At 34.7% G+C, this 15,519-nt stretch overlaps 1 protein-coding gene across 1 annotated transcript; it reads right to left on the reverse strand.

The window, feature by feature from the left end:
• Positions 1-309: 309 nt before the first annotated feature.
• On the reverse strand, positions 310-13,611 carry LOC129233887 (zinc finger protein 430-like). The gene is made up of 2 exons (XM_054867816.1): positions 13,512-13,611; positions 310-1,031 (listed from the first exon to the last, which is right to left on the reverse strand). Exon 2 carries the CDS (start codon positions 999-1,001, stop codon positions 366-368), a length of 636 nt encoding a protein of 211 aa, XP_054723791.1. The 5' UTR covers positions 1,002-1,031; positions 13,512-13,611; the 3' UTR covers positions 310-365.
• Positions 13,612-15,519: the final 1,908 nt, after the last annotated feature.

Below are 15,519 nucleotides of genomic sequence, written 5' to 3' on the forward strand. Positions count from 1 at the left end.
GTTCAAGTTCTGCACCGTAAGAAGTTGACTTTACAAGTTTCATTATATATGCATTCTTTAGTGAAACTAATCTTGCTTGATGTCAAATGAAAACTGTACTTGGAACTAATTATGCTGGCTTAAACAAAATAATCGATTTAATGCATTTTTCTGTAACAAAATAATTATCTTATTAAAAAGTTGTTGATTATTAATGGCTTTCTTTGTACACCTATAATAATAAAACACTATTAATAAAAATATGAATCTGATTTAATAATATGTAATTTGCCAAAGTAGAAAAGTAATGATTTAGACATAATTATAACTAATTTCAAAATACAAAGTATTTTTTATCAAAGGAATTAAATAGTTATCATTCTGAGCTACATATCTGCGGGTCTCAAATGTGTCACAACTGGACGACTGACATTTTTTTCCATTCCAATAGGAATGACAGAATGTTCAGGCTTACCACTGCTGTCCGAGACAACTGTATGTTCTTTATGAACTACCATGTGCTTCTTCAGATTACTGAGCTGATTAAATCCTTTCCCACAAACATTACAAAAAAATGGGCAATTATTGTTATGTATCACTAAATGTTTTCTCAAATTACTAATTTGGTTGAATTTTCTTTTACAAGTGCTGCATTCATAGGGGCATTCGCCGGTGTGTATGATGTTATGCCGTTTCAAAGCAGCCTTAGTCTTAAAAGCTTTATCGCAGTTATTACAAGCATATGGGCGCACACTGGAATGAACGTACATGTGTCTCCTCATGGTCCCACTTTGCTCGAACTGCTTATTGCATATACTGCAGGAAAATGGCTTAGATGGCGACTTTTCTCCAGTTGTGGTTTCATCGGAAATAGCAACATCAATGTAGCTGTATCTATACCCACATGCTGTGCAATCATACTGGAGATCTTCAATATGGACAAAAGTCCTGCTTTCAAAATTTTGAACAGGTTGTAACTCACTTCCACAAGTAGGACATAGAATTTCAACTGCAATGGACATTACTGGACCACAAAGCTCTCACAATAATACCTGTAAAACAAAATATTCAATGTTTAGCAATGTGGTAAACTGCATTTAGCATAAAAATTTAAATCCAGTACAATTTCAATAAATCTATTTTATAATTAATCCTAGAATTCTCCTTTGCACGATATGAGAGGAGTTCAAATCTTAAATTATCTTAAAGCATATGATAACAAAACAACAGTTTTGTAGCTTTTTGTACACAGAGTTAATTTTTAAGTTTGGAAAGTTTCAATCCAAAACTGGATGAAATGTTCTCAATTGATGCTGAAACACATGAGCTATATTAGTTTTTCTAAAAACTTTTCCACCAAACGTTTGTTGAGACATCTTGAACTAAGATACAACTTCAAGGATATGGTTCAGATTTATCTTCACAAACTATTAGGGTCATTCTCAGAAAAATCAGGACTTAGTGTTTCTGGTTTTTACTATAAAGAATAAAAGTTTAGAAAATAATTCAAGTGAATTAAACACTGCAATACAACTGATGGAATATATTGAAGTTGCTAAATGAGAAAAAAAATATTTTATTTATTATATAAATTTTGGTTACAGAATGTGATTTATCACATTTGTGGCCTGTAACCACTTATCTTTTTTTTTTTCCATATTTTATATTTCATGCACCAAACAAGAAATTAGCCATTTAAGCTACATTTTTATATTTTCGATCAACAGGGTTCATATTCAATTTCAGAAATAAAATGGAGGAGTTTTGAAGGAGTAAAATGAGGTATTGAAGGAGTACTAATGGGCTATCATTAAATAATGTCACAATTTTTTTAAACATATTTGACCCCCTCCTCCCTTTATCACAAAGTGTCACACTTCACCTAACTCGTCCTCTCGTTACATGTCATTTTGTTAAACATACTGTTACAATAACTGTGTGATGTCACTTTTTGTCACCCTCTCTCTTCCCCTTGTCTCAACTTCATGAGCCCGTCTTCCCCTCAAGGCATGACATCACTTGTGGATGACCTTTTTTACAATATCTAACAGCAATTTACTAAACAATTGTTTTTTAATACACTCACTGAACATTGTACATCTACTTACGTAGTTTTAAATATTTAAATAATAATTAGACAACCTGACTCTAGCTGCTGAAAGTGTGATGGAGGGAAAAACAATAATCATAAAACTTGAAAAAATACACAAGCACCATTTAACCCGTTCGCACCCAGCGTCACGCGGACGCTACGCAACGATTCCTCTCCTATCAGCCCAGCGTCACTTATCCGCTACGCGCTCTGATCGACGCTGTAGTCCCAGCGTCACGTATATGCTTTCTCGAAATGGAAGGATTGAATTGAATATTTAAATGATACTAGATGGCGCTAAATGGCTATAACTTTGATCATATTCGAGTCACATGGTATTAGACCTTCATGTAGTTTCTTATTTGGGCCTCTCAATGGGATAGATTTTTTTTTTATATAAACAACAGTGAATCACTGCTCTGCGCATATGATTTATGAGGTCTCAATTGCTCTTGCTTATATCTTTGCTTCTCTTTTTTTACGAGTAATTGAAAGAGGTATACATCTAGCTGAATAAATTATGGGGGAGGGAAGGAAGGTTAAAATATTTTCGCGTATGTGTTCCAGACTTTTGGGATTCCCCGTTCGATGAGACTACAGGAATGAGTTCAAGAGGCCTGAAGTTTATGATTATTTTTGAATCATTTCTGATATTGTTCTTCTGTATTTATTCTTTTTCATTTGGGGATGGGAAGTTGCAATAAAAATGATTAGCGAAGTGAGTGAAAGGGAATGTTTTCGAGTGAATTATGAAGCAGTTTTGAAACTTGTCGCGTGGGAAATATAACTAGTTTAAATTCGTTGACCTAAGTTGTTTTAATCAAAATTACATAAGGAACATATTTTTTTGCTACATTTCTTTTTCTTTGATTCCACACTCACGATGTCAAACTCTAACTTTGTTTTTGTGCACATATCATTTAATTTTGTGCACATGGTTAAAGTTTTAGTATTCTACTTATTTCGTTCCTTCTAATAATGTAATAGTCTTTATATTAGTAATTAGTAATCAGTAGTACATTGTTTAAACAAAATTAAAATTTCAAGCCATTATTTTGAGATGCTGATTTTATATGAATATTTTTGTTCAGTTAGGCTTAACTGCTGTAAATGCTCGGGCTGATGGCGGCGTTCCATTTCAGAACGTTCGGTCCCGTAGCTGCGCTTCGTTTTCCGAGCGCTGGTCCTCAAGGGGTTAAGCTTGTTTTACTTCACTTATGAAATGTTTGAGTCTTCTAATAAAATTTTCACCTTCAACTTTTAGGACTTAACTACGATCAATTTGTAAATCACATCTTTATGAAAAAAACATAAATGCACAAAATCACTACATTAAAATGGCCCTTGTGACGAAGTTAGTTGTCAATCAGAGTATTGTAAGTTACTTCATAGAGGAAGACTATGTAGTCTTGAACTAAAAAAGAAGGAGTTTTGAAGGAGTTAAAACCAAAATGAAGGAGTTTGAAGGGCCCTTCAAAAAAATTTCCTAAATGAAGGAGTATTGGAGGAGTTTTGAAGGAGCGTACGAACCCTGATCAAGTACACATTTAGTGCACACTTCTCAAAAATTTAGTTAAACTTAATTTTCATATTTATTTAATTGCAAGCTTAATGCTTGTAACCAGAGAAATAGTCACATCTGTGGGCAGAAAAGAAAATGCCAATAAATTCTTCCATGTTGCGGCACCAAACTGTATTGGTTGAAGGATCAACTCTCAAGAAGCCATTTTGTTTAGTGGGACAGAAACAGAAGCTTGCTTTGAGATTTCTGTGACTTTATTCAATGTTTGCGTACTTGATTTAGAAAAAGTAAAGATCAACTCATCACATCTGCGGCTCATAAAGATTTAAAATAACCAGGTAAGATAAGATAAATAAATACCTTTGTGCTGAATAGTAAAGTCAGAACAAACAACGTAAGTAGAAGCGGTAATTTACAAATTTGTGCTTCTACTTACGTTGTTTGTTCTGACTTTACAGGTAAGATATTACAATAATTCAGCAAATTGATAATAATAAATGTAAGATATTTTTTTCCAAGTTTCAAGTCAAAACTTCAAAAGCACATGTTCTTCAATGTAGAAAATGGTTATTTTTATCACATCCGTGAACATCATATCTGTGGACACAGTTTGTCAATGGATGTGGCACTAACAATGTAATTTTAAAAACAAATATTTTAAAAATTAAAATATTTGCTCGCATGGGCACCCATATTCAAAACTTTAAGGGGGAGGGGGAGGGGGCTCAGATATTTTCCCCGTGGTTTAGCAGGAAAAAATTCCCCATGGAAACCGATTTCAATACAGATTAAATTTATTAAAACTTGAAAATTTTAATTTATTCATTAATGACGGATGAGATGAATAGGGTCTGGTGGGGTAAAGTGGTCATAAAATCGTAGGTTTTCAACTTAGGTGGATAATAAATACAATAAATTCTTTAAACACTTCAACTTTTTTTGTTGTTATTTTACATTGCATTATAAAAGAACACGATACATTGAATTTCAGGAAAAAAATATTGATTTAAGTAGTTTTATAACACTTTCATTTCCCATTGTATTTATGACCACTTTACCCCATGGGGTGGGGGAAAGTGGTCATAGCATGGGGTAAAGTAGTCATAGTTATAAACAGCTGCAAAACTGTTGCAAATAACCCTATTTATTTGTATATTTCGGTTATTTTTATAGTTACAAGTATATGTACGAGTATATGCGGGTATGCACGAGTATATGCGGGTATGCACGAGTATATACGTGTCGTGTAAACATGAGTAAACATGTTCCTATATGAATAAATACATGTATACATCAGATGCATGCATGTGCCTACTCAAGTATATTCGTGTATGCACGAGCATATAAGTATGTATACGTGATTGCCTACAGGGTTGTATACGTGTCTACACGAGTATATACGAGTCACGTGTATATGCGAGTATATACGCGCACAAACGAACATCATTTGCGTGTTTGCACATGTATCTCGAGTATATACGTGTATAGTCAACGTATATACGCATATATAAGTGTACATAGATACACTACTGGCCATTAAAATTGCTACACCAAGAAGAAATTGCCAGAATGAAGCTAAATTTTACACACGTGATAGTAAAATTGACATTAGAAAGTGATTACAAAATTAAAGCAAATTGATCATTTATGGTTGGAAAAATCTCGAATAAATGGAGGTTTAAGTTCCCTGCTAAGCCACCTCTAGCGTGAATGTACGAAGCGATACAATCGGACATTGAAACATAAGACTCTTACGATATCTTGCGTCATCTCGTACCACAGTTGCTGTAAACGTGCCACTCATCCGATCAAACTCATACGTGTTATCACTCACGACGGGGCTCCCAGGAGCCATTTTTTAACATGACAATGCTCGGTCACACACAGCAAGGGTGTTAAGGGATTTCCTCTTCCACATTATCACTTTTTCTGGTCTGCGCGATGCTCTGGTCTGCGATTTGTGACTTGTCACAAATCGAGCATATCTGGGATCACTTGAGACGGTAAATTGGACAGCCTGTAAGTTTGATCGAATTACTGGCGCGTTTGCAGCAACTGTGGTACGAGAAGACGTAAGGCATCGTACGAAACTGCTGTACCTCAATGCTCGACCATATCGATTCTTGAATTCCAACTAGAGGTGGCGCAACAGGGTACTTAAACCTCCATTCATGTGAGATTTTTCCAGTAATACTTGATCATTTTGCTTTCATTTTGTAATCGTTTTCTAGTGTCAATGTTGCTATCATGTGTGCAAAATTTTGTTTCATTCAGACTATTCCTTCTTGGTGTAGCAATTTTAATGACAAGTAGTGTACTTACATACATATATACGGGTATACACGAGTTAATTCGTGGATATATCCAGTGCGTGTTTGGTGCGTGTCTACTCACGTATATATATGTGGAAGCAAGAGTATATACGTATGCTTACGTGTAAACACGATTCTATACCTGTTAGACGTATATACGTACATTTACGTGTAAACACCAGTACATGTAGCCACGTATATCTACGAGTATATCCGCTAATATACATGTATGCTTACAAAGTGAATCCTAGATCTTGGGCAAAATTTAAGTGGTGTGAAAGGGGAGGATAAGAAGCAAAGAATCATAAGGAACTTATGGTCGCTGACGCACTACATGCACAAAAGATCATAAACTGATGTTAGCAAAACAGTTCACAAATTTGTTACACAAAGATGATTTTACCCGACATTTAGTTTTTAAGAAATATTTAGAGCAGTTGTTAAAAAGTAAGGCCCGTAGTAGCTCTAATACACACATCGCAACAAAGACGCAGCGACTGATGAAAGTTTTTCAAAAGTCTCGTTACAGATGCCGGCCGCAAAAAAAAAAAAAAAATCATCAATCACTTTCAAACTTTCTTAAGTCGTTGTGTAAAATTGTCTTTTTGTAATATATTTGTGACCTGTTTTGCATCCATTAGTTTGTGGCTTTGCGTGCATGTAGCGCGTCAGCGTTGAGTTTGTGGCGATATATTTCTTATCCTCCTCTCTAACACCTTTTAAAAATTTGCCCAAGAGTTTAAATTCACCCTGCATACATGTATATCATATGCTAGTATGTAAGTGTCTGTACATACTCGCCGAGTACGTACGCGAATCTACCTGAGTATATAAGTGTTCGTATATGCATGAGTATAAGCGGGTATATACGTGTATAGTCGAATGTATATCTGTATAGATATAAAATACTACGAGATACCCAAATACGTGTTTATTGGTGCATTTATGTGAATACGTATATCTACGTGCCTACACGAGTATATGCGTATGCATGCGCATATACTCATATATTTAACCTTGTTTACTGTAAAAACAATACATATTAAGTGAAATTAATATTTAATTTATATCTGCCTTGTACTTAAAGATTAAGTGACTTTAGAAGAACAATATTCGTTAAGCCTAATATTATGACCACTTTACCCCATCTTACTAAAATTGTTCTAAAAAATTATTCAAAATAGATTCAGCTAACTGCTAATGAGTAAGAGTTCATGAGACATGTAGAAAGCTTCCTGCGCAGTCACACTGTTCATAATTCTAACAAACAAAATTTCCCAAGGAAGTTAAAAAAGGTGTTTAGATTTTAAAAAAATTCATAATCACACAAAATATTTTTTTTACCAAATAAAATTTTGCCAGTTGTAAAATTTTGTATTCAAAATGTAGTTTCTAACTGCACTACTCTAAAATAAAATTTTCACATTCATTCGAACATTTATTTCCATGTTATAGCCATTTCTTTGAATTATGACCACTTTACCCCATTGACCACTTTCCCCCACCAGACCCTAAATGTTTTTACATTTTTGCAAAGAAAAAGTACTAACAGCAAAGAAGTTTTAATTTCTAGGGGGAGGAAAGGCTTGAGCCAAACTTGCCCCCCCCCCCTCCCCTTATGGGCACCCTTGTTTGCTCGCTTGATCTGAATCACTGCAATAGCATTATTACTTTAGGATAGATCTAACTCAATCTTAAATACTTAACATATTAGGAGAAATTTTATTTTTTTTAAAATCTGCAGCAAATTTCCTTTTTTTTCTGAAAATGACCCTGAAGATGACTGATGAAACTTAAATGAATTAGGTCGGTTCAGGCTGGCTTATTTAGAAACGAAGAATAATATTAGTTTAACGGAAAGGTTAATTATAAAAGGGAAAAAAAAGTGACATCAAATACAATTAGATAATTCATAAGTACCTAAACAATGAAAACTCAATGTAGTAAAAAAAAAGGCACATAAATCCTACCTGCCATAAAGTATTTTTAGATTGATAAAATGCTTAAAGATTATTGTTTTAGTTATTTTTGGAAACTGGATTGAACAGTTTTTATATCCATTTCTATTTACACACAGTACCTATTAGTTGAAAGGAAAATTTATAAATTTATTTTAATTAAATTTATTAATTTAATTTTTAATTAACTTGATTAGTATGATGTGCCAATTATGGTTAAAGTATTTTATCAGCATGACGAAATCTTATGAGTTTATATACTCACTGTATTTGATAATAATGTCAGTACATGAAATACACCGCCAGCTCAGTCAATTCCAGCCGAAGATTGCAGTTTTGTTTTTGGCAGAGGCGTAACTTGGCCTCGAGAAGTGGGGGGGGGGGGACTTTTTTTTCCCAAGGGAAATTTGATTCATATTCTGCCATCCAACTAAAATAATGCAAAATAGTTGTGCTTAGGTTTTGTAATCCTAAAGAACAGATTCCTTTTTCTAAGTTGCGTTGGCTTTAATTCACGAATAACTTCATGAATTAGAAAGTTCAAGGAATTCTAAGTACTTTGGAAATGATTTTTTTTTTCTTCAGAAGTTGTTTTCCATGATCCTAAGAATGAAGAATCTGTACAGTGTACACACCCTGTAATAAGTGACCTATTCCCTGAACCAAACTGATATTCTATTTCAGTGGCGCAACCAGAAAAAAAGTTTTTAGGGAAGAGGGCACATTGAAAATGAGAAGAAAAATTTAGATCTGATAAGATATGAATGATTCAGGCAAAAATTTTGCAGTATTTGAGCTTTAAAAACCCAATTTTAGACTTCTTCACTGATGCTAATGGGACAAAAGGTACAGGGGTCTCAGTGGAATTTCCAGAAATTGAAGCCTTAAAAGCGTGATTATAGGCCATATTTGTCGATGTCATGATAACGGATGGAGCTCAAGGTCTGTTCCCGATTGATTTTTTTTATAGGTCGAAATTAATCCCTCCTCCCCCCTGCGTTCGACATAGGTTCTGAAGCTCTTACCTGGTAAAATTTTTTAAATTATGGTGTTAAAAACTAAAGCAATGTTTTATATTCTGCGGCTATCACTTAAAATTTTTGAAAATGTAGTTTAAAAAACCTAATTACTTATGATATTGGAGGAGGACGGTATAGGGACCCTTGGTCGAATATTTTCTGAAATTCAAATTTTAAAACCGAGATTGTAAGGTCATATTTTTTAATATTATGGCCAGTAATTATTTGAAATTAAAGCTTCAAAATGAAATTTTAAGCGATTTTCGATGTTGTTCAGTAACTTTGGGCTTTCCCCTGGAAAATTTGCAAAATTGAAGATCTGAAACATAAAATTCAGATGCTACATAATGCTTCCGGTGTGTCTGTGTGTGTAGGGGGGGGGGGACTTCGGAGGAGCAGCATTTTGACCGTGTTCTTATTTTCAGATTGAAAAAAAAAAAAAAAGACGAAATGCTGTGGTGCAGTTTAAAAACATATAAACTATAGGTTGAAATTACTGATTGGTGGTTGAAGACAAGGATACAACTTTTGCATATAATTCATAACAACTGCATTGGTAATATACAAATTACACTTGTCAAATGATCTATATTTTATTATCGTTTGAAAATAAAATATAGATCATTTGACAAACAATTTAAAACAATCATTTGCTTAAAAATTAGGGATGAAAAATAATAACTCTGCTCATGGCTCAAAAAACTTAGGGGAGCACTTGCCCCATATAACGCCCCCCCCCCCTTAGTTTACGCCAATGGTCCCCGGCTAGAATCGACTGAGCGGGCATCAGTATTTATGCTTTAGCCCTGGCTATAGGCAGGGGCGGACTGGGGAGGAAATTAGGCCCTGGCTGTTGTCAAATCAACCGGCCCTTGAGGGGGGGGGGGTACTGCAGGGAATCTGAAAAACTTGCATTCTTATGCGAGTAAATACCGTAAATGAGCTTTGCAATAGCAATTTTGCAGTTTTACGATTATAATTTACAAAATTTTATTAATTATATCATTATATGCCTAACATTAACTGCTGGATCAAAAGAAAATTTATTCTTTTCATGTTGTGTTCCTTTAAATTGATTAAACATGAGAAGGATAACATATTTTAAGAAAAGAAAGGCTTCTCTTCCTCTTCTTTTTTTTTTTTTTTTTTTTTTTGAACCATTTTAAAGTATGCAATTAAATTTAAAACAAATGATTAAAAAGCATTATGAACAAAATAAAGAAATATTAAATGCATAGTTATCAAAGAGAATAACATTTTTTTTTTTCTCAGTTATTACATAAAGTCCACCTCTGTGAAGATTTTAGCATAGTTAAAATATTGTATGGGAGAAAAAAATATTTTGAAACTTAGTTGAAAACTTCTTATTTGATTTTAACTCACTTTGTCTTTAAATAAAAAACTCTTACATTTTCTAAAGAAAAATTCGGTAGCCTTCGGACCTACAAATTGAATCTGCTTTATTTTTCTTTTTCTTCAAGAATGAGAAAAATTGAAATATTCAACAAATTTGTATTACATCGTTAAAATTGTAAAAACAAATGCCTTACCTGCTAAATTGTTGGGATTCGTTTTCGCAGTCTTCAGCACTCTTTCGAAATACAGCTCGAAATGTTTCTTTTTTTTTTTTTTGCATATCTTAAAATTCATTTAAAGTCATACATGATGAAGTAAAAAATATCCTGAGAATGAAATAAAAAAAAAAGCAAAACTAGCAGAAAAAAGTAAGTGGTATGAGCTAAAAGTTCTTTAGATCAGAGAATGATTCTGAGACCTAACCTCTCTCTTCACAACACGCAAAAAAGGCCGCCAAATTTATCGGCAGTTGATGAATTCCATTGGAACAGTAACGATTTTCCCCTAGGCTAGAGGGAAAAAAATCAGGGCCTGGGAAAAGACACATTGTCGACAGCTTTATGACGTTTAATTGTAGAAAAAGGATAGTTTGGCATTTCCGCTGTTTTGTATTGGTGTGTACTTCCCACAGTTCTGCTCCTAAAGCCCTGTGCTATATTCCCCTTCTGAGAGTGAGATTTTTAGATAAGATTAACTAGTACTGGTCGCTTTAAAATGAGTATTTTGACAAAAAACCATCGTAAAAAGAAGATATCTTGTACTTCAGATGAATCGAAGGGAATTGGAAAAAGGGGATTTTTATTGCTTTTATTGATTCAAGTGAACGTCAAGTTAAATAAGAAAAAGTAAGTTACGCGACGACCTCACTCCATTCCTGTTGTTTCTTATTACCGTTTTCTTTCTTGTCAAGAGGAACGTCTCTTCGATTAACACCATGTCCCCGCAAGAAAGTGAAAGTTTTAAGTGCTCGATTGTACAAACGACTACCTGTGAAAAGCGGCTGTGAAAATGCCCTGAAGCGAAGCAGTAGAGGTCTCCCACAGATGTGAAAGAAATTTTTTTCTTTGAAAGAAAGAGATTTTTTTTTTTGATTTCCAACACTAAAAAGAGGTTCTAGTTTTATTTAAATTGTAAGTTGCATTTACTTTTTAAAAATAAAACAAATGCTAAATCAACCCCCAGAGTAAATGACATGAAATATCCCCCCCCCACACACACACACACAACCTTTACTCAAATAGCAGCAAAAAAAAATAAAATAAAATAAACGCAAAGGTTGTCATAAAACTCATTAAAAAAATATAAAACTATACATCGTACAAACACACACATAATACACATATATGTATGAAGATGTGTTTATAAGGAGACCCCGGCCACGGCCGCGGGAGTCGAGGTGGACCCCTCCCTTCATGAAACTTGTAAAATTTCTACTGCTTGAACTCCAAACTAGGTCCCTTTGTTTCCGCAGGATCGGCAAGAGGCTATGTCAGCCTAGTCGAAAATCAGAGATCCGGCCCTAGAAAGGGTCCGGATCGGAATTGAAGTAGTATAAGTTTGATAAGTTTTCTGGGGTCCCAGTGGTCAAACTGACAAAGAGCGCGCTTTGGCTCTCGGCGGCCCTGTGTTTCCGACTACGCTGACATGGTCTCTAGTCGACCCCTACCTCGGCCCCACGAAAAGTTTATAGGTCCACAGACTTAGATAAAATGAAAAACTTTCTGCAAACACAAATCCTATTTAGAAAATTTTCTGCAAATAATTATTTTGCCTGACTCACCTTGAATAAAAAATTTAATTTGTATTCAAATATGAAAGAGACAAAAAAAAAAAAATGCTTTAAATCATTTATTTTTTTCTACAATAACATATATAGTTAGTTCTTACTTTTCACCAACTGAAGAAAACTGCCGAAACCATTATTTTTTTTTACACATGTGCTTCAAAAGGCTTTTGGAGAAAGACTTTAACAGAAAAAAACTCTGGGATTTTCTTAAAAATTCCATTAAAAAAAATTAAATCAACGTTAGCAGTTTGAAAAGTTTTTTTCTGCAGAGCCAAAAATTTTCTGCGAACGCCGTTCGCGCGTTCGTCTATATTATGCAAGACTGTAGGTCCACCACAATGCTCTAAAACCTCTCTCCGAGTTACCACCCGTAGCCCTTTGGGGCCGTAGCCCGAAAGTTTCGCACCTGTTCGGCGGCCCTCGGAGGGACCGGCCCTTCTGGCATTTGCCCAGATGCCCACATAGCCAGTCCGCCCCTGGCTATAGGGCAGTAACTTACTGAATAATGTCAGTATTTGACAGGTGATTACCATTTTCCTCACGTTTTTGATGTTTTCATCCGATTTTTCAGTATTCACTATGTCATGTCAAAAATCTAACAATGGGCCAAATATATAGCTTCTTGGCACGCGCTTTTTGCCCTAATCGAATATTCGATGATAGCACGGAATGCCTCCAAAAATTCTTTACATTTCAAATTTGTTACACAATCATAATCAATGACAAAAGAAATCTCTTTATCAATGCTTAAGCTGTGAGCTATAAATTCCTAGAAAGTTGTAAGCTCATAAAATTAGGCGAAATTGGAATTAATTTCAAAGTTGGAGTTTTGTTTTCATGTGTGAAAAATTCTAGTTGGAGAAATTTGATGAATGAAAATGAATTTCGCAGAGATTCCAGCGAATATTGACTCAAAATAGTTTAACTTCCTGTTGCAAACAAAATTATGAACTTACAACACACGAACGAAATTTAACAAGCAAATCTTACAACACATTTTTTTTTTTCAAATTCGCTGATGATTAAAAAACAATTTGAATTCGATCGAAGAAAATAGGTAAAAAATATTTTCAGGTGTCTAAATGTCAATCTATTTAGTTTTTTTCCTAGCTCCCCTAGAATTCAAAAATTATCACAATTTTCGAGCTTTGTGAACTTTAAATTATTGGCTGCCGAACTTACGATTTTTAAAAAAAAAAATTTAAGCAACTTTTTTAACACTACTTATGACCATGCAAAAGCATCAAGATAAGTTTATATACTTACCATGCTTAAAACTGAAAAGATATTTTATCATTCCAGTTATTTAAACTTCTTTCATACTTGTCAAAAATTCAACACACATGGATAAGATAGGAGGAGTAACAATTTGTCGCATCTTAGACATCTTTTGGAAATAATATGCTAAATTATATCGCTTGAAATACCGTACATGCAAATAGACAGCAATTTTGTAAACTATTTTTTAAAACATAAACAAACATTACCATAAAGTTAGATTTCCCACCAGCCTTTAAAAGATTTCTTCTTCTAGCTTCTCAAGCTGTTAATATAACTTTCTCTTCTTCTCGGAACAAACATGGACGCAGAAGGAAACAAACGTAAACGAAGCAAAAGCCAAGATTGCTGTAGGCATGTTATCGTTGGTGCATGGGGCTTGACGCTAGTCGATTATATTCCGAAGTTAAAATTCAAATCACAAAAAAGGGCACAATAAAAACATTTTTAACCGACTATGAATATTTAGTGTTGAATTCAGAAAAAATGAGCAAGTTTTTGCATCTGATTTTTGTGTATCTTTTCGCTAAGCAGAAGGGCTCCCTAAAGTGGAATATTTAAACAGTAAACCTAAATAATAGTCGGATCTCGATAACTCGAAGCGTATAACTCGACTATTCCTTTATCACAAAGTTTTCCTTGGATCCCAAACTCTTGAAACAGTTGTGAAAACTTCCCATAACTCGAACTACCAATAACTCTAACGTTTTAGGCGGTCCCTTGGGACTTCGAGTTATCGAAAGTTGCCTTGCCTTATAAGGTTATTTTGCTTGTTAGTTTTATTATATTAAAAGGATTGGGTACTTGCAGTGATTATCAGTAGTTTAAAAGTCGAAAGTAAGAAGATGTAGACCAGACTTTTTCAAAATACTGAATGATGCAGCATAACATTTGTGGCGTACGTCAGACGTCAGAGAGCACAAATCCTAACTTTGTCCCCGAACCTTGAGGCCCTTTTGATTCAGTGGTTAAAGCACTCTGGGTTAGCAACACAAAGGTCCGTGGTTCAAATTCCGTCCCGAACAATCCTCCACATCGTCCACCGTCCACGTAAAATGATGACCCGGACGCCACACATTTAACGAAATGGGAATAAATTTAGGTTTATTAATTGAAGACAACAGGGCTAAAAGTCTGCCTTCTTCATCTTTTTTGAGTTGGCTAACATCTGCCTCTTGTTAGCCAGCCTCCATCTTTTTGCTGGGTATATTCGGAAAGAAAAAAAAAAAAAAAAAAAAAAGCTGCCGGTTTACTTGGAATCGCACAACTCCGTAGGCGGTTGGTGCACCAAAAAAAAAAAAGAAAAGAACAATCACGAGTGTGTGTGTGCATTGGCGGCTGGTGCACCAAAAAAGTGGGTTCTCAAAAGTAATGCGGGTGGGAAGGAGGGGGAATTAGGTGGGCAGTTCCTTAAAAACTAACTTTTTCATATGGAAATTGAGTATACTGTAGGATTTCAACGTCATTAAGGATTAAATGTCTCAAAAAATTGGAGACAGCCTCAAAATAGGAATGGATGGTCGTCACAGTACTCACACTCTCTTTCTTCCAACTCAAAGTTCCACTTGAATTTTTATGAAATAAAATCATGAGAAAAATATTTAAAGCGCGCTTATTTCGTATATATTCTTCCTTCTTTAAACACGTGAACCGATCAACACTCATTTTCCAATCGATCGTTAAATTCGAACTTAGAAAAGTATGTAGGAACCCTTTACTTTCGAACGTGAGGTGACGGCGGTTACCCCCTCCCCCCCTCACGTACGAGTCACCTATGCGCGTGTGTGTATTATGAACACAATCACCCAGGAGGATCGGATTCTGATGGAGTGGTGGACAGTACCGCTGTCAAGGGAAAACAATAAGCAATTTGTGATTCCTGAAAAGAAAAGGGGGGAGGGGTCAAATAAACTGCAGAGAGGGAAGGGAGATTAGGTGGACGGTGTCCCTAAAGCCAATTTTTTTTTTAAAGACTGGAAAACTGAATATTAATTTCTTCTTTCTCTGGCTTTTACTGGGAAAGTAGGCTAAAAAAGCTTGAAAGAAGGGTTAATGCATCTTTAAAATATTGCGAGAAAAAAAAATAAAATAATACATATATATGTGTGTATATATATCTAATTTGAATTCTGACACTTTGAATTCGAATTATGTTTTTCGCAGTCACGAGTTGCGACAGGATCCTACTCATTGGAGGCAATTGTTTCTAGAAACGGC

The sequence above is a fragment of the Uloborus diversus genome, unplaced genomic scaffold (assembly GCF_026930045.1).
Source record: "Uloborus diversus isolate 005 unplaced genomic scaffold, Udiv.v.3.1 scaffold_776, whole genome shotgun sequence".
Lineage (NCBI taxonomy): Eukaryota > Metazoa > Arthropoda > Arachnida > Araneae > Uloboridae > Uloborus > Uloborus diversus.